Source organism: Solanum stenotomum, chromosome 6 (genome assembly GCF_019186545.1).
Source record: "Solanum stenotomum isolate F172 chromosome 6, ASM1918654v1, whole genome shotgun sequence".
Classification (NCBI taxonomy): Eukaryota; Viridiplantae; Streptophyta; class Magnoliopsida; order Solanales; family Solanaceae; genus Solanum; species Solanum stenotomum.
In genome coordinates, this window is record NC_064287.1 from 59104975 (window position 1) to 59124197 (window position 19223).

General features: G+C 36.1%; 3 protein-coding genes across 5 annotated transcripts; 2 read left to right on the top strand and 1 right to left on the bottom strand.

The window, feature by feature from the left end:
* Positions 1-2525: 2525 nt before the first annotated feature.
* Positions 2526-6050, top strand: LOC125868993 (uncharacterized). The gene is made up of 6 exons (XM_049549547.1): positions 2526-2825; positions 3628-3805; positions 4591-4688; positions 5214-5310; positions 5803-5888; positions 5982-6050. Exons 1-6 carry the CDS (start codon positions 2631-2633, stop codon positions 6048-6050), a joined length of 723 nt encoding a protein of 240 aa, XP_049405504.1. The 5' UTR covers positions 2526-2630.
* A 163-nt stretch (positions 6051-6213) lies between these two features.
* On the bottom strand, positions 6214-13511 carry LOC125867331 (cysteine desulfurase 1, chloroplastic). The gene is made up of 10 exons (XM_049547786.1): positions 13214-13511; positions 12413-12546; positions 11948-12107; positions 11603-11789; positions 10564-10709; positions 10418-10490; positions 10112-10175; positions 9309-9408; positions 6553-6711; positions 6214-6394 (listed from the first exon to the last, which is right to left on the bottom strand). Exons 1-10 carry the CDS (start codon positions 13448-13450, stop codon positions 6224-6226), a joined length of 1431 nt encoding a protein of 476 aa, XP_049403743.1. The 5' UTR covers positions 13451-13511; the 3' UTR covers positions 6214-6223.
* Positions 13512-14843: 1332 nt separating this feature from the next.
* Positions 14844-18542, top strand: LOC125869097 (uncharacterized). Of its 3 annotated transcripts, none has more exons than XM_049549656.1 (3): positions 14844-14991; positions 16695-16903; positions 17944-18542. In XM_049549656.1, exons 2-3 carry the CDS (start codon positions 16721-16723, stop codon positions 18223-18225), a joined length of 465 nt encoding a protein of 154 aa, XP_049405613.1. In that variant the 5' UTR covers positions 14844-14991; positions 16695-16720; the 3' UTR covers positions 18226-18542. The 3 variants fall into 3 exon arrangements, with proteins under 3 accessions (XP_049405613.1, XP_049405614.1, XP_049405612.1); XM_049549657.1 differs by having other exon boundaries at positions 14879-14991; positions 16678-16903; XM_049549655.1 differs by having other exon boundaries at positions 14907-14991; positions 16564-16903.
* Positions 18543-19223: the final 681 nt, after the last annotated feature.

Consider the following 19223-nt stretch of genomic DNA (forward strand, 5'->3'; position numbering starts at 1 on the left):
CACCCATTATTTGAAATCTACTTTGAATTTTAGAGCATAGTGCATTTTAACAAAGACAATTATTCACAATTTAAATTTGAGATCTATAACTAAAAATAAAAGAAATACTTATCACGTCATCATAACCTCGACGGTTAAAACATTTTAACTTATCAACCTTTGGCTATCTGGCTTACCTGTCTGCAAATATAGCTCCCGCAAATTACGGGAGTAACGTGTTGTACTGTGCTGACACGTACTCTTTGTGGTCCCCACAACTTGTCTAGTCTCCCACGTGCCAGCTTGTACCTCTTGTCCGCTCGTTCTTCGAAAGCCAAATCAACGGCTTCACCTTTGCCATGCTGACAAGTGGATTAATAAAGACCGTTCGATCTTCATGATCCTTTTGTCCGTACAATTACATGCAATTTTTTTTCCATCTTTGGCTTTATCGCATGTTTGCTATATAAGGGGTACTAATAATTATAACACTTTGTTTATTTTTTAATAATAATATTTTTGGTATTTTGAGGTGGGAATTTTAATTATTTTGTATAATGAAGAACATTGTTTGGTGTGGGGAAAATGTGGTCCACACCACTTCAAATTTTGTTCTTCACATGTTTCTATAAATAAATAAATAAAAGTTAGAAGTTTAATTTTAGAAACTACTAGTAATATAACTTTAGTTTTGCGTTTTTTTTTTTTGCAAGTAGGTGTTATACATCATTCTAGAGATTAACGAATTTTGTTTTATTCACGTATTTACCTTGTATCTGAAGTTGACCTTGATAAAGTTAAATTCGAGATACAATATCTGAAGTTTCGTTCACTAAATTTCAGATAATTGTGGTTGACGATGAGCCACTTTTGCCATATTTAAGCTATTTTTTCTTGAACTTTAGTCATATATCACTGAAGTTCAAGCATTTTGCTTGACTTCCGTCTTTTTTGCTGAACTTCAATCGTATATGCATAAACTTCAAACTGAAATAGCTTAAGTCAAGCAAAAATTACTAAAATCCAACTAATTTTAGCTGAGCTTCAAGCATAGCTAATGAACACCAGTCATATATAACTTCAAACGTTATGTCTGAAGTTTGATTTTGTCAAATGGCGGTATGAAAACAAGTTGTCCTGTGAATCTTTTACAAATTTTAGGGTCATCTACTTGGGCTTCTATTTGAGTGGGTGGAAATAGAACTTAATCAAAAGCCCACCATTATACTACTAAACTAATTCGGCCCACTTCTCAATCTACATTGGAGGCCCATAAATTTTAGTATGCTAGCCCACTTCTCAACCAATACTACAGGCCCATAAATATGGGCTTTTAGCCCACTCTCAAGTCCTTACACCTAAAAATAAAAAAGGTATTCTGCAGAAACTTCGTAAACAACTGTAGTTTGCAGTATAATTATTAGAGGAACTTTCACATATAGTCCCTCAAAAATAGCCTAATTACTCTCCATAACTATAGCTTGATAACTACATTTCGGAGCTACATGTTATAGGGAGGAGAGAGGCGAGCGTGACTGGGAGAGAGAGAGGAGAGAGTCAAGCGAGAGAGGGCAAAGAATGGGAGAGAGGTGAATTGTATATGTATATCGGTTAGATAATTGTATATTATACATATGTATTTGTATATATGGCAAGCGAGATTGGAAAAGGGATTGGGAGAGGGAGGAGAGAGGCGAGTGAGTTTGAAAGAGAGGCGACGAGAGAGTGGGAGAGAGGTAAATTGCATACGTATATCGATTAGATAATTGTATATTATACATATGCATTTGTATATATGGCAAGCGAGATTGGGAGAGAGAGGAGAGAGGAGAGAGGCAAGCGAGAGAGGGCAGAGAGTGGAAGAGAGGTGAATTGTATAAGTATATCAGTTAGATAATTGTATATTATACATATGTATTTGTATATTCTGGCGAATTATACATATACAAACATGGCTAATTATACAAACTCGAAGTCAACCCATGTAATTAATGTATAATGTTAATCGCGAGTGATAATTATAGCAAACTATAGTATGATGAGTAATTAATTAGTATAAATTTGCTTAACCGCGTAATTTTCCCTAATTATTATTAGTAACTATAGTTTGCCTCGTTATGATTTATATCTATTATTTTGAAGCTATACGTGTTTATTATATATTTGTTTCCTATGTATTTATCATATATTTTGTATGTGTTCGATCAACCTAATTGTATCAACACATGCAATTTCACTTGATATATTGTATTTCTTTCTTTAATCTAGTTGTATTCATGTTGTATCCACGGCAAATACTTATTCTATTTCAATTTATATGACATACTTTCTCTTTAAGTCCATCACAAAAGAATATCATATTTGTATAATTGGAAAAAGATTAATTTTAATATTCTCTTTTAGTTACGGAAATAATGTCACATACATTGAAATTGAAATGAGTTGAGTAATTTTTTTCCCATTTTTAGTTTCTTCTAGATTCTAGAAAGAATATTTCTAGAACTCTCTCCATTCACCTCAAATGGTCCTTTTCAGTATTTTTAATGAATGAAATAAACTCGTTTTATTATCACTGCAAAATCTATCCAAACAAGCCTTAAATTCACCGATCGGAAAATCTACTTTCTCATTTCCGTCCACCGGTAATTGCTATGTCGACGGTGACTTCGTCGCAATACAATTACTTGAACGGCACATACTTTCCGACGTCGTTTCATCTCCAACAACAACCATCGCAGCCCTTCATTGGCTCTGCTCCTTCGCCAATTGCTCCTCCCGTTGTTCCTCCTGTCTATTCTGCTCCGGCAGCTGTTCCCGACGTTTACTCTTTACCTCAGTATTTACAGGTAAGTATTTCAATTTTCAACTATTTTTTTTTGTAAGAATTGATTCTTATAAAACAAATTCGACCTGTTGTTTGTAGATTAGTAATTACATTAATTTTACTCTTGATGAACTGACTTGTATTGAGATAGGGAGGAAAAAACAGAGTTAATTTTTCAGATGCATTAGTCACTCATTAGTGGCTCGTAAGTAATGTAAGAGTAAGAATCGTAATATTATTGGCATAATACGTAAATAGACACTCAAAACTGACCTCAACGGGCAACTAAACACTCCAAACTTTGCTCTTCATTATGTCAGTTGAACACTCCAATTTACAAAATGATTATTTAGACACTTCCAAAATTTATGTCACATTAGCATCGGGTGTCTACAAGAGACAGTGGGAACAAGTTTGAGTGTTTAGTTGATCGTTGAGACCAAGTTGAGGTGTCTAGATGGGTACTCTTAAAGTTCGAGTGGTTACTTGCCAGTTTGAGTATGTGTTTATGTATTATGCCAATGTTATTTCTTCTGTAATTGATTGTACTTATTAAGATATCTTGGTTGGTGAGTTTTATCCATCATATGTGTACACGTGAATGTATGCCTGTTGTGTAAATTTTTGATATGTTTACACAAATTGCATGCTTCTTAGTTCCCCGTTAGCAAGCCAATGGGAAAAGAAAATTCTTCATTGAAGTATTTGAAGTAGAGCCAGTGTACATCTTTATCCATATTATTTTTTAAGCTTGCAATTTGTTCCTCTCGAAAAAATAAGATTTACTTAGCAATGTGTCTAACGTGCCTACTTCTAATGGGCAGACGCAGCAACTATTTCAAAGAGTTGCACAAACAATCACGCCCGAGGCAATTAAGAATGTGAAAGCTGCACTTGCAAGCAGTGAGATTGAGCAAAAAGCTGAGGTGAAAAAGAAAGCTGTGCCTCGAAAGGCAGCAGGACAGACTTGGGAAGATCTTACTCTTGCAGAGTGGCCAGAGAGTAAGCTCGCTTGCTCCGTTTAATTCTTTCTTCCAATTCAAATTTGTGTCAAATGGTTGAATTCTGTGTTTACCCAATTAAAACACTTGAATTCTGTTTAGTGTGGTTGTTCCAATTGGTTTCCTCGAGTTCCGGATAGTTTTAGACATGAATTGAGTTAAGTAGTAGTATCTTCTTTTGAAGGGTTGTGGCAGTGCTTATAAGAATGTCAAAGCTGTGATGTTCTGGATAACTGTGTAATTGTAGGTCTGGAGTTTGGGAAAGTGCTAAACCAGTAAATTACCATGCAGTTGAAGGTCTGGAAATTTAAGGAAAAACAGTTATGAATGGTGAATGTCACCTTACACCTGTGTCGATCATTTAGGAAAATAAAATAAAGTGTCATTTCATATTTTGATCCAACTTCCCTTGAAAACTAAATATGCTTGGAAGGGAGATGCATGACCAAAGATCATAGTTCAGGCAACATGAAAGAACTGAGTATTGAAAAATATTTTATCGTATACAGGGGATGCACTCTATATTTGCCAAAGGTTTTCGGTAGAGGGGAGGGAAGCCTTTTCTTTTGAGGCCAATGCTGCAGTGTAAGCAACATAAAGTTTGATGCAAATACTATAATGAATGCATACCTGCCCTGCAAATGATTGTCTAACTTCCCCATATGACTTTCTTAGCACTTCATCTTGTGCTCTGTTTGCTCGATTGTTGGCTTTTGTTGTAAGATGGTTGTCAGTTAACTCAATTCTATTAGTTGGCCGACTAAATTGACTATTGGGGTCATGCAGATGATTTTCGGTTATTCTGTGGTAACCTTGGGAATGAGGTGAATGATGATGTTTTATCAAAAGCATTTTCAAGATTTCCTTCCTTTAACATGGCCAGGGTAAGTTCTTTTATCATCATTTCATGTTTTCCATTAGTGATACTTTTAATTGTTATACATGGACTTGTGTCGGTTACATGTCTTTCGAGCCGAGGGTCTATCGGAAATACATCATACCCTCACTTGTGTGACTACATTGGGTATGCTGTTGTTACGAACTGACAACTTCTGATGATGATCATCAAGGAGTGGAGGTCTTCATATCTATAATTTTTCTTCTTTCTTTTATCGTTTTTGTCCATATCTCAAGACATTCATGAATATGGGGGAGAGCTTTGATTTATTAAAAAAGGGGGGGAAAAGAATTTCAGAATGGTGTTGTGATGTGGGAGAAGGCCATTGTTGGGCTCTTGGATGGAACCAAACTTGTACTGCTCACCTCAGCATGTGTTATAGTGTTTTTCTCTTTTCCTGTTTGTTGTTTAGACTGCATATGTTCACAGTTTCCATGCACATGTTAGCACTAAACTGAAGAATGTTGCAAAGTACATTCATCGTTCTTGTAATGTCTTAACTCTATGACAGGTTGTGAGAGACAAGCCGACTGGTAAGACCAAGGGATATGGATTTGTTAGTTTTTCCAACCCTTCAGACCTTGTCGTGGCACTTAAAGAAATGAATGGTAAGTGGTCTTTCCATATTTGTAAGGCATAGTCTCTACTTTGCTTCTGCTACATTAATATAATCAACGTCTTAAATGGCATAGCTTGATATTTGAAGATCACCAGACCGGAATGGTATGGGATGATAACCAAATGGATCTGAAATTTTCCTTGTTTATTCTGTTTGTTGATGCCTTATATGGTCTCTTTCTATCCCTTGTTTGATGTCATAAGGTCAAAAGATTTGGCCCGACAGAAGAGTGTTATCTGCAAACCCCTCCCCCAATGCGAGAAGATTTACTGGATGACCCAGCACCAAGTCAAATTAGGTAAAGGAAAACAAGGAATGGGAACTTTCAGTTAAGAGTATTTGAGCAGTGTGGTTTTCTTAGGTTTCTTTGCAAAATGGATGTGTTTGTTGTTGTCATAGTTATTTAACCGGCAGTATACTTTCCACCGAACTTTCATTGCTCGAATCCCTAAGTGACAAGGTAAAATCTTTCTGATTTCAGGGAAGTATGTTGGGAACCGGCCAGTTCAACTTCAGAAGAGTAAGTGGAAAGACAGGATTGACTATGAGGCTTTGACAAGACAGAACGTGAGTGTATGTTTTCGCTGATGAAGCCCACATACAATTTGCATTCCAAATTTTGGCTTTCACTAACCAGTTTCTTGTTGAATGTTGTGGCAGAATCTTTCTCCAAAGAAAGCAAAGTCACCAAAGAAGAGCGTATTGCACAATAGTAGGAGTTTTAGATGAAATGAATGATATTGAGTAATTGATAGCAGTATCTAATTTACAATAATGTCAAGTATTAATCTAACTCCTCAAAGTCAATTTATTCATGAATCACACCTTTAAATTGAGATAATTATAAATTTTTTGTTTATATTACATTTGCCTTAAGGTACGTTAGAGAACAAAAAATACCCTCATTTGAAAGAAGTGAAAAAGTTGATTGTGTCCTTGAGTGCATCGATGAATCTATCAACGTCGTCTTTAGTATTGTAGAAATGAAGGCTAGCTCGTGCGCTTGCACTGATTCCCAAATGTCGATGGAGAGGTTGAGCACAATGGTGCCCTGATCTAATAGCTACACCATGCTGTAGAAAACATTGCTATTTAGAAATATTTCATTTGCATGACTTTTTAACCAATAACACACATGCTCTAAGTGGACTAGCTTACAAATGCCCTCATTTTTCTAAGAGAAAAAGATTGTAGCTATGCAAGAGGTAGGGTGGAGTTTTATTTCCCATACCTGTTGATCAAGGAAGGTTGCGATATCTGTAGGGTGAACATCTTTAACATTGAAAGAACAAAGAGCCGCTCGCTTAACAGTTCGTGAAGGTGCAGGCCCATAAATACGAACATCAGATACAGAAGAGAGACGATCATACAAATAGTTACCCAGCTCCATCTGAGGAAGAACATGAAAATGGGAAGAAACATATCACCAAAATCATTCTTTATCGGGATGTTGTTGATTGATTAACTTCACTCAGGTTCTAGATGATTCTAAAGATGAGCATTAATCTACATTAAGTGACAACATCCATACTGGATAGAGTTAGTTGTGCCAATTTTTGGGACTTCTTCTAAAAGGCGTTTCAATAAAATAAGTAGCCTAAAGCCAAATTATAATAAGAGGTCTTAAATACATACACACACATACACAAAATATTATTAATTTAGGATTATCTTTTTTTGTTCTTATATACTACTTGTGTTTAAGGTATATTCTTAAAAGACATTAGGCGCTTAACTTCACATAATAATACTCATTATTATTTATAAAAGTAAGAATCAGTTCTAGTTAATAAGAGGTTAGACATTTGTTTGAAATACGTCATGTTGGATGTTGATGTAAAAAATTTATTCATTAATATGAAGCTTTGATTTGTATAATTAAAAGTTCTAAACTTTCCACTATGAACTAGCATTCTTCTTATGTAAGCCCTCCACATGGGAAACTTTGTTCCATGTGGCACCTATGTGGTGTAATGATGCGGCAGGTTGTCATACTTTCCCCCACTTGATGTTGTGACGACCATGGCGCATTACTACTGTGCAAACTCTCGTGTCTTATCTTTGAATATCCACTAGTCTTCATATTGTTCTCGTGTAGCTTTTTCTGATGATTTCCCCTTCCAATGGACGTGGAACACGACAATGGCTTTTTGTCTTTGTCGCCCTCAAAACTTGCACTGGTTTCCAAGAACATCGACCCTTCCATCTTGAGCCCCTTCACAAGTTGTATAGCCGAAAGGTGTGCTTGATTCTGTTTGTGGTATAGTAATAGTAGGCATCATACAAGCTCATTCTCGTTCCATGACCCATAGACAATGGAGATAGGGTCGATCAAGGTATGACATTGTGTTGTTGATGTACTTCCTTGCTTTGTGTGGTTGTTGATCAAATTTGTGGGTATCTCGAGTCTTGTGGTGTTGTTGATGTACTTTCTTGCTTTTACCACAACCTCCTCCACACTTAGCAATGCCATCCTCTGACTTATTGCCTGTCTTAGTCGTACTTCTCATTCTTGAAATCCATACTCATCAGCGTGGCAATTCCTACTTAGCCCGATTTTGCAACCCTTCCATAAAGTGAAACATTATGTCACCACTAGTGAGGTCAGGTATTTGAAGCGTAAGGGTCATGAACTCCCTAACGTAGTCCAGTATGCTCCTTGTGTGCTTCAACTCTCTAAGTTTTCTTCTTGCATTGTACACGACATTATTTAGGAAGAACTGTCGCTTGAACTCGACCTTGAACTCATCCCATGTGTTGATAGTGCACAAACCTATCTTACCATCAGTCGATTTACGTCCCCACCATAGCATGGCAATCTCTGACATGTACAACACCACAATGTTGATCTTGGCATCATCATCCTTTACATTTCCATGTCAGGAAAAGTTCTCCAAGTGCCAAAAAAAGTACTCTACTTCTTGTGTATCACGAACCCCTTTGAACACTGGTGGCTTGGAAGCCTCGATCTTTGCCTGCCTCGTCATGACAATATTTCTTGCGGTCTCAGTCACGCCAGTGTTGACATGTTCTTCGGTGCCTCCATCTTTGCCTTCATGGCATCGATAGTGCTCAACGCCTCCCTGAGTTTGCACTCTAAAGTAGCGATGGTCTGCCTCATCTCTACCTCGGTCTGTGTACGCTCATCCAAGTCATTTCAGATGCTTTCAATCTCTTCAAGGGTATGCCTCTCAAGAACGCTTAGAGTGACTTCTACTCTCCCTAAGCATTGGCCAAATATCTCGATAGCGTCAATCCCCGCATTAACCTTCATGGCCCACTCTCTACCGAGCGAGACGTCCTCCGGCAGGACTTCCACATCATCCTTGCTCAGTGGTAGAAGGTTCTTGGGATGTCAGCCTTTCATTTGGCTCAACCTCGAGCGGCACCTCCTAGTTCTTGTTGGCGACATTCCTCTTTTTGCTATAAGGCATCCTGGGTGGGTAAAGTCTTCCAAGGGATTTCTCCACATATCTCTAGAACTTCCACTATAAACTAGCTTTCTTCCTATGTGAACCCTCCACGTGAACAACTTTGTTCCATGTGGCACTTATGGGGGGTCTATGTGGCATGACGATGCGGCGGATCGTCATACTTAGTAGCAAATACTGAAAGCCACAAACCCAGGAAGACGGTTTCTCAAAGTCTTCTTTGAAGCTGGAGCTTAAAAACTAAAACATTCAAAAAGCAGTAAACATAATCCAACCACTACTTTAGATCTCTTCAGTATAATGCAAAAGTGTAGTGCATTTTTTGCGCAAAAGTGTGGCACATTTTTTGCCTCATACAAATTTGTGCGCAACCATCTATTATTATTGTTATTTATTTGTGTGTGGCAGGCGGGTGGGGAGGGGGGATAGGTAATCTAGATGCTACCATATGGAAGAAGGAAATTAGCAAACGGAAATGTAAACGGATGCATGAATTTCACAGAGTGTAAAAGTATGTCTCTTTCATGAATATGAGGTTAAGGGATAAAAGGCCTACCTCATAATCATGAATCTGTTGCATGCCAATTTCAGAAAGATAATCAATTGCAGCTCCAAGCCCAATTGCTTCTCCAATTGCAGGAGTCCCAGCCTCAAATCTGATCCCAATTACAAAAAGGGTTAGAAGATGAAACTTAGAAGAGAACTTTGATTTAAAAATTACTCGTAGCTGATTGAGCTTTAGCCACAACACTGAAGATCCAGGTCTATGTATTATTTCCAGATCCAATATAAAGTTAAAAAGAATTTAGACATAATAATAAGATGAGAAGAGCTAATCAAAGTCATCAGCATAGAGACTTTGATTATCAATGTCACGTATAGAATATAAAACATACCCTCCCCCCCCGCACAAAACCAAAAGGGAAAAAATTATATAGGAGAAAAATTAAGACATAGAAGCATAGTATGATGATCACAGAATCAAGATATAACATTTCCCCAACAGTAATAGGAACCAATGACAATGAAGGGAAGATGAAGTTTCCAAGTTGATCTATCTTGACGATGGAAGCAACCAGTGCTATTATATTTAGCAGACAGTACTTTATTCAATATAAGTGGAGCAAGAAAAGGATCCAAGAAACACAGCTTGAGGTTAGATGTAATGGTAGTAATATCTAGAGATGATGAAAATGGAGAAGTAGATAAACTAAAATCATAACAACTCAATAAGATTCCAAGATCATGGTTCAAGGCAGGCATTGGATGCAGTTCAGCTTGAATGGACAAAAGAACAGCTAGCTAGTTGTCAAAGTATTGCCAGAAAATTCTATAGGAACACCGGAAAAAGAAACAAACCTCGAAGGAGGTTCAGCATAAGTGGAATGATCCAAATACACATCAGCTATCATTTCACCACCACCTGTAATTCAAGGGACAGGAACACAAGTTAAGAAACTGCTTGACTGAAATCACAGTTAAATATCATTTTTTTGAGAATTAATCAAAATGATAAAACCACATTTAAATATGTTATAATCATTCTACACATGGCATGAGATTTATCAAGTACAAGAAGTCCGAGCTGAAGAAGCGGAATGTCAGTAAAAGATGTTTGGCTTGAATTTTCTTGTTGAGAATCAAAGTTAAGGAGAAGTTACATACCAAGGAAAGGAGGCATGCCAGAAAGGATCTTGCTCTTTCCATACAAGAATCCAACGCCTGTAGGCCCACACATCTGAAGCATGTTTAACCTCAATTTCTGCTACTCAATGGAGAACCACTTATATAGTACATGGCATTGTCCTAACCTTATGAGAGGAACCAACAAGAAAATCAGTGTCTAGATTCTTAACATCGACCACCATGTGTGGGACACTTTGACAAGCATCTACAAGCACTTTTGCTCCAACATCATGTGCCCAACTTATGACTTCATCCATAGGAAGAACAGAAGCTGCATATAGAATGGGGGTAGCACTAAGAAGAGACCAATGGACAAGAAACAGATGAATAAAAATATGGGAAATTAAATGCACAAAGAGAGTGTATCTGATTTGTTACAGTCAAATTCAATGAAGTATTTGCTGGCTTTCATTTCCTTTTCTCACAGGTCCAACTGTATGAATTACTTGTTTGCTTACTTCTATTATTTTTTCACCAAGTTTCGCCAAGAGCAATATAAAATGATAAGTGAAGAGGCAATCCCTCCCAGAATTCCGATATATCATACAAAACTACTAATCATTATCTTCCAGTTGTTCTGTTCCCAATCAACTTTCAGTTAAGCAACAGAAAAAAGGAGAATCGGAATGAAGAATCCTTTTAAGAATATCAGCTAAATCAGAGAGTGCCACAAACTTGAAAATTATGAAAAGCAGGTGTAGTCAAGAGAAACCTGATATAGAACAGTTCCTGCAGGTTTTATGCAATAATTGATCCATGCTTAAAAAGACCTTACTAGGTCAAGGAAAATTCTAGACGAGCTTGGTTCATTTCTACTATTTTCATATCAGTATATGAAGTTGAAAGTAAATCTGTTATTCTGCAACAGTTTCTATTAGTTTCTTTCTGACTATGACTAGCAGTAGTTCTTTTGAGATTTGAGAATGTCACTATGACTAGGAGTGGCACATGCAACGGAAAGATCAATTTGACCACTTTTTTTCCTTTTGAGGTCAATATAAATGCAGAGTAAGGAGTGTTTTTACAAAGTTGAACTAAGAGCGTCATTTATTATCTCTAGCATTCCATCAAACTAAGATGGAAGTTGAATTGTAGGTCCACAAGATCCTTCTATTATATGGAAATCAAAATTAGTGGTAATCTATAGAACAATTATTCACCAACCTAACATATTCGAGACATGATGCATGACCAAAAGTTTTGTGCTCCTTGAGAGAAAGTCTCTTAATTGCCCTACATCTGGAACTTCATCCTCTGTCAAATTTACAAACCTCAGGACAGCACCAGTCTTTTGAGCAACAATTTGCCAAGGAACAATTGCACTGTGATGTTCAGCTATTGTGGTTATAATCTGCAAAGTTAGCAGACAGCAATTTGTAGTCAAATACCAGCAGCATATCTAAGTAACTTTCACAACTGCTAGAAAACTTTAAGAGACTGGATGATCCTCACAAATAACTAAATCCAGACATTAAACATATATCAAGCTTTGGAAGAAAGAAAATACACCTCATCTCCTGGTTTCAAGTTTGAGAGTCCCCAAGAATAAGCCACTAAGTTGATAGCCTCCGTAGCATTTCTTGTAAAAATGATCTCTCTAGCTTCGGCCGCGTGAATGAAATTTGCCACCTTTTGTCTTGCTGACTCATACTCATCTGTCGCCTTTGCACTTGGTTCGAAATGATGATAAAAACTAGTCAATATCGCATATCTAATAAATAATCAATCAACTATGCCTCAATCCTAAATTAGTGTGTTGGGTTCTATTAATCTTTTGTATCTATTCCACTCTATTCAAGTCCATAGTGTACATAATAATCGTATAAAAGGAAGATCCCTGACCACAAGCCTATAAAAAGAAAATTCGAAATGAATTTTTTTTATGGAGAGATAAAATAAAATTCCAACGAACTTGTAGATTTTATTATATCAATTGTAAAAGATGTTGAATAGAAATCTTTTCAAGATGAGTACCTCAAATAATGAATGCCCCGGTGGACATTGGAATTGTAAGCTTCATAATAATTCTGCAAAGCTTTGATTACAGCTGTTGGCTTCTGGGAAGTTGCAGCATTATCCAAATATACAAGCTTCAAGCCATTTATCTCCTGCAAATATCACCATCATATCATTCCATGCAACATAAAATCCTACGACACCATACCCAACATTAACCAAATACACTTTTTCACCTTCAACTTCAAATACTACTTTTTTTCCAAATCTAGACCAACTCATTCAAAATGCCTACTAATAGAGTATAGGATCAATCCACTTAGCTTACTTATGGCACTCAAAATTTTAGTTTTATGCTAGCATTTTTACAGGATCTTAACTCTGCCTATGTGCAAAGCACAGCTGGTCTCAAACTCGGATAGAAAAAAAAATGGCTGCAGCATGCGAAAAGCCACCATTATAGTCAGATCACAATAAATACATTGAATTCATACAATCTATTTGGGGATTAAGCTGATAAATGTATCCATATAACATATACACACATCAAAGAAGTCGGCGTATACTGAAACACACATTTCCAGCACTGCTGAGTTTTTAGCAAAAATAGTTTTGGCAAAATTAAAGTTTTTTAGAGTTTTTATAAACAATTGCACAATACTATTTTGAAAAACTGAGTTTGTAACACTTCCTCCAAAACCTTAAAAACTGAGTTCGCAAAAAACTTAAACACCAAAATTCTTCCATACTGCCAAAGGCTGAATCAAAATTCACTTAAACAAATTCCATATACATACAGTAATCGGCAAGAGGTAGGACCTGGTGAAGTATAGGGAAGTCGGACCGGGTGATATGCCCTAGCGAACCGGGTCCAAGTTTCGGGCCTTCTACTAATGGAGCTGAAGCTGATGCTGCTGAAGCTGAAATATGTAACCGCCGGTACCTCCATGGGAACGAATTGGAGCTCCGATTGGTGAAATTAGTGTTCCGGCTAACCGACCGGAGACACGGCAGTTTCAGAATTGCGCCTTCCATCGGCGTCGTCGTCGTTATCATCGTCGGCTGTGTGAACTGCAACTACTACACACTGTTATCCTTACCTTGTTTTATTGAAATTACATTTAACTCCTTATTTAGTTAGGACTCGAACCCAATATCTTATCATTAAAATTTAAAGAGGAACTTTCACATATAACCACTCAAAAATAGTCTAATTACTCTTCATAGCTATAGTTTAATAATTACAATTCGTAGCTACATGTTATAGGGAGGAGAGAGGCGAGCGATACTGGGAGAGAGAGGAGAGGCGAGTGAGAGAGGGCAAAGAGTGGGAGAGAGGTGAATTGCATATGTATATCGGTTAGATAATTGTATATTATACATATGTATTTGTATATATGGCAAGTGAGATTGGGAGAGGGAGAAGGAGGCGAGCAAGAGAGGGAAGAAAATGGGAAAGAGGTGAATTGTTTATGTATATCGGTTAGATAATTGTATATTATACATATGCATTTGTATATATGGCAAGCGAGATTGGGAGAGGGAGGAGGGAGGCGAGCGAGTGGGAGAAATGTGAATTGTATATGTATACCGGTTAGATTATACATATGTATATGTATATTATGGCGAATTATACATATACAAACGTGACTAATTATACAAACTCGAAGTCAGCCCACGTAATTAATGTATAATGTTAGTCGCGAGTGGTAATTATAGCAAACTATAGTTATAATGAGTAATTAAGTAATATAAATTTGCTTAACCGCGTAATTTTCCCAAATTTAAAAGTGCACCAAATTTTTTGATCCGTCTTATTCTTTTGATGCGATTCAACTTGGATCAATCTTCTTATTCTTAAAATACTCTCACTTTTGATAATTATAGACATACATAATTTAGTCATAACACGACCTATAATTGATAAACAATACTTACAATCGTGATCAACAAACACAATTTATGTCAATTATGAATTGCAATTGCCAGATGACTTATACATTACAGCTACGATAGGATTTGAATCAATCGTCTTATCCTCAAAATATTATTATTTTTTATGATAATAGACATACATAATTTAGCTATAACAAGACCTATAATCGTGATCGACAAATACAATTTATGCATATTATGAATTGCAACAGACACATGTAACTTATAAATTGTGAAGATAAATGCGATTTATATATATTTTAGTTTTAAAATGCACACTTATAAAATCACTGTTAATATAAAATGTGTAATGTATATCAATTATATAGATTTTATGAATCACAATTAATAAATATGTTATTGAACATGTTTTTCAAACTTCAAATTATATATTTCGAGTTTAAAGTTGAAATAATAAGCTAATCGAGTAAGTAACACAAATATATGCATTTGGGTGTTATGGACGAAAATTGAGAAATAGATGGATGAAATTGCAACTTCCCTAAAAGTTTGAGGGTCAATATAACATACAAACCAGAAGTAAAACCCTAGTAGCAGGAACTGAGCTCAGTGAACTGAGAGTGAACTTCATCTCCGGTGACTTCTCTGTCGCGCCGATCACATCTCCGGCGACTTCGAAAACGCGCCGATCTGCGTTGAAGGTATTCGGTTTATCTTTCTTTATCTCATTATATAGTAGTTCCACAACCCTAAGCTCTCCGTTTTTATCTGCTACGTTTCTTAGTTTTCTGGTGTAGAAGCAATGCACAGGAAGGAAATTCTCATGAAAATGTAAATCCTTAGGTTTTGAGTTACTAAAATTGATAGGAAAAGGAAAACTGAAATAGTTTAATTAGCAATGATATGAAGTTACTGAGAGCTGAAATTTATGATCTTTGTTACTATTTGTCTTATTGTATTTGGTAGTTAACAATTTTTACATCCGTTCGGTGAGTGGCTGAGCTAGTATCTTCATTGAGTGGTTCAAAATATGGAAAGTAAACACATGGAGAAGTCAAAGGAGGTTCAACATCAACCATAAAAGTAATTTTAACCATGTATAAACAACGCAATTTTCATCTAAATGATTCGGATGAACCTCCTTGGCCCTACTTGGCTCCACCCCTGCGTTCCATCTTGGTGATGATACCTTTGCGACCAATATTTTGGAAATGATATGTCCAAAAAAAGGTGTCTTTTGAAAGCACGTGACTTTTCATGAAAGGATGGTTAGTTGATGAGTGTTTTCGATACATAATGTAAATCGTAAGATCAATCCAATATTGATGTCATCCGGAAATTGTAGAGTCTCGTGTAAATCTTCGGAAGTGCATCCTAAGTTAACCAAAAGCAAGAGCAAGTTATGGTGTTTCTGAGCCTTTCCCTGTAATAATTTGTCAACTCATCCCCTTGGTTCATGCAAACCACAAAACTTCATTCACTTCTTAGGGGAGGGGAAATGTAATTTGGTATGGTTAATTACTGCTCATTACAGAAACTCTAAAATGTGAATTGAAATTTTATGACTTTTTCTTTGATCATGAGATCAGTTATCAAATACAGAAATTCAGGTTCCATGGCTATCACACCCATCTTGGTGTTCATTGGAGATGCTACATTTAATGCTTATTTTCTAAACCTTTAAACATTAGAAATTCATGTGAACTTATTCTTGTTCTTGTTTTGCTCTGTCTCTCTTTTTTTGGGTGGGTGAGTTTGAGTGCTTAGCTATTCATCTTTCTTAGATAGGTACCCAATGGTTCTTGGGTTAGTTTGCTTCATGGACAATTAAGTTAGATAATGTTCCACTGACTAAAAAAAGAGGTTAGAATTATGTTTTGCGGATCCTTATTGGGAGTTGATAGTTTTCCTTCTTTGTATGTGTTTTGTCATTCCCATTTGTGTATCTGTTTTACTCTTTCTGTCTCAGGTGTGTTTCAAGGATAATTCAAACTGACATATTGAGAATTTCCTTTGTGTTGCTTATCAGAAGAACAAAATGTCCTTTGTTTTCTTTTGTGTTATCAGAAGAACAAAGTTTCCTTTGTTTTCTTTTGCGTTATCAGAAGAACATAGCATCCTTTACTCTCAAAATATATTTTTTTAAACCTTCAAAAAGTTTTAGAGCACTGGACCTGTATACCATGGGGTACATGAAACTTCAAAAGAATATTACTATCTAAAAACTGTTTCCAACTTCAGTGCTACTAAGAAAATGTCTCGATGTGTTACAGCATTTTGGAGTATGATTCCTTCAATGAGTGAACTTCTTGGTTGAGTTGGCTTTGATTACCTGCAGTGTGCATCTTGTCGTAGTTTTTCATTTTCCAAGATTTGATGTAATTCAGTTCTGTGATTCCTGAAGTTGGTTGAATCAAGAGAAGACACAAGATGCCACTATACGACTGTATGCTGTTACTGAAACCCCATGTAAAGAAGGAGGCTATGATGGACCTCGTTGCAAAAGTTGGGAAGCATGTCTATCGAAAAAATGGTGTCCTTACAGATTTAAAGTCATTTGGAACTGTTCAACTGGGTTATGGCATTAAGAAACTAGATGGAAGATACTATCAGGTGTGTTTCTCTTGATATCCTTTTACTTTCAGTAATGTTATAATCTCTCCCCTCCTCCGCCCCGGTAGGTAAGTGATTTATTACAAAGTCCCTGTATTTAACCTTGCAAGCTCCCCACCCCAAAAAAAGAAGTATGCCAGAGAAATTCCCAAAACAAAACCTGCTTAGCAAGGCTCTTTTTTCCACTCCCCCGGATCTGCCCAAATTTCAAATGGCTGCATGTCAAGACTAAGAATATTATTGTGTACATTTATAAAGCGGATTAACTGAGTGTCAGTTGCTACACATGCAAATAGGCAATCATGTTAGATGAAAGCAATTTCAGATAAAAACTTAAAATTAAGGTACTTGTAAAAATTTTTTTTTTTTTTGAGAAACTCAACTTGTATTATAAACAAAAGAATACACAAGGAGTGTTCTAGTAATACTTACATCCAAAGGTTGCAAAAGAAAGAAGAACTCCTATGAAGGTCATAAGAACTCTAAAATACTAGGAATATCCTCTGCATCTTGAGAATTGTAAAAAAGATTTAAAATTTAGATATGATCAATTCAAAGGAACCACCACAGAAGTATTGTCTGTTGGTGAATCTTACACTGCTTCCTTGAATCTCAAGCATTTGTCAAGGTAAATCCGTAAAGTACTCGTAAAATATTTCAAATATGATTGTCATCTGACCTTTAGCCCTTCAATTTTTCACTTTTATGTCTGGCATTTTTAAGAATTAATCCCTTAAACTGCTGTGAGAGAGCTGTTTAGCCCCAACCTCATATTTATTCTGTGCCGCTTTCCATTATCTTGGTGCATGACAAAACAAACTCCAAATTCGTTTAGGTACTGTTGCGATGACCACACCTCTGTATTCCTTTTCTGTGATGCACACATGACAATTTTTCTCAGAGACCTTTAGAACTAAGCTTTTTCTTCTGTATATTTGCAAAGCAGTACAAAAGAAGTCTGTCAAACTTCACTAGAAGTGTTCTTGTCCTCGGTATTTGATTATTGTTACCAACTTTTAAGGATATTGCATGTTTCTTAGGGTCAACTGATGCAAATGACAGTGATGACACCACCCAGTTTAAACAATGAACTGCATTACCTAAACAAAGAAGACCGCTTGCTCCGTTGGCTTTTGGTTAAGCATCGAGACATCAAATTTGGATTCGACTTGTTGGGTGAAGATGATGATGGCAAGGCTGAACTAAGCAAGTTTAGGAGCAACATGTATGAGGAGGAAGAAGAAGAAGAAGATGATGATGACGACGACGACGACGACGAGTATAATACTAATGAAGCCGAGACAAACAAACTAGAAAGCTGATGAATTTCACTCTGTGCTCACACCCTTTTTCCTCAATTTGATCAGCAGTCAGACTCATCATACCATCTCAATGAACATGATATTGTTCGTCAAAAGCTACGTGGAGTGTCGTGGCCAATGATTTTGTAGTGCATGCCTTTTGTTGCCTAAAAAACTAGTTATACAGGATAATTTTCTTAGAATAATCCAGTTTGCAAACAAATTAGTTAAGTTCATTGTATGATTTCAAAAGCTCAGTAGTGAATTGATCCATTTTTGTTGGTTACTGGAATGTGTTTACACCAAATAAGTGAATATATGTCACCCTGTTTCTTACACTTTTAATGTCCTTTAGTTTTATTATGTTAAAATGTCAAATTTTGTTTATCAACCCAGGGTTGGTGAAGGTTGTTGATCATGCAGATTGAAAAGTTAGGTCACAGGTTCGAGTTGTGGAAGCAAACACTGTGTTAGTATTTGTAGATTGTCTTCATCACACTCATTTGGGTGTGATTCTACTTTGAACTTTGAACACGGAATATTTTATACACAACTGTCATGGTTAATTTCAAAGCCTAAAGGAATATACAACTATAGTATAGTCATTATGATTTGACCATAAGTTAACTAATTTATGGGATTTGAGCGAAGTACAAGATTAGTTGATTGAAGATGAAAGTGTGCGTTGAAAAATGCTAGTGCAATTAGTTTCTTGATCACTTTTTCTTACATTTTTTTTTATCATTGTATGATTAAAAAAACAGATTGTTTTATTTTCTTACTAAGCTACTATATCGTATTTATTTGGTGTGAAATAAAATTAAATGATTGTGATTGTTCGAGAAGGTAATGGTCCTTTCATCATTAAATAGAAGTTTTGAATTTGACTTAGAAGAGCAAAAATTATAGAAAAGTCTCTATCGAATTTTTATTTCATTAAGGATTATATTTAATTTTCACATAATAGCTCTTGTATATCTAAGTTCAATGTGAATTTCGTCAAGAATTATGTTCAAATT

Coding starts and splice junctions, on each gene's coding strand:
- LOC125867331 (XM_049547786.1), bottom strand. CDS start 13,450: ATGATAACGACGACGACGCCGATGGAAGGCGCAATTCTGAAACTGCCG. Junction 10,491..10,563: donor TTGTTGGTTCCTCTCATAAG/GTTAGGACAATG, acceptor AACATGCTTCAG/ATGTGTGGGCCTACAGGCGT. Junction 9,409..10,111: donor TATGCTGAACCTCCTTCGAG/GTTTGTTTCTTT, acceptor AATTGGGATCAG/ATTTGAGGCTGGGACTCCTG.
- LOC125868993 (XM_049549547.1), top strand. CDS start 2,631: ATGTCGACGGTGACTTCGTCGCAATACAATTACTTGAACGGCACATAC. Junction 3,806..4,590: donor TCTTGCAGAGTGGCCAGAGA/GTAAGCTCGCTT, acceptor GGGGTCATGCAG/ATGATTTTCGGTTATTCTGT. Junction 5,889..5,981: donor AGGCTTTGACAAGACAGAAC/GTGAGTGTATGT, acceptor ATGTTGTGGCAG/AATCTTTCTCCAAAGAAAGC.
- LOC125869097 (XM_049549656.1), top strand. CDS start 16,721: ATGCCACTATACGACTGTATGCTGTTACTGAAACCCCATGTAAAGAAG. Junction 16,904..17,943: donor TAGATGGAAGATACTATCAG/GTGTGTTTCTCT, acceptor CATGTTTCTTAG/GGTCAACTGATGCAAATGAC.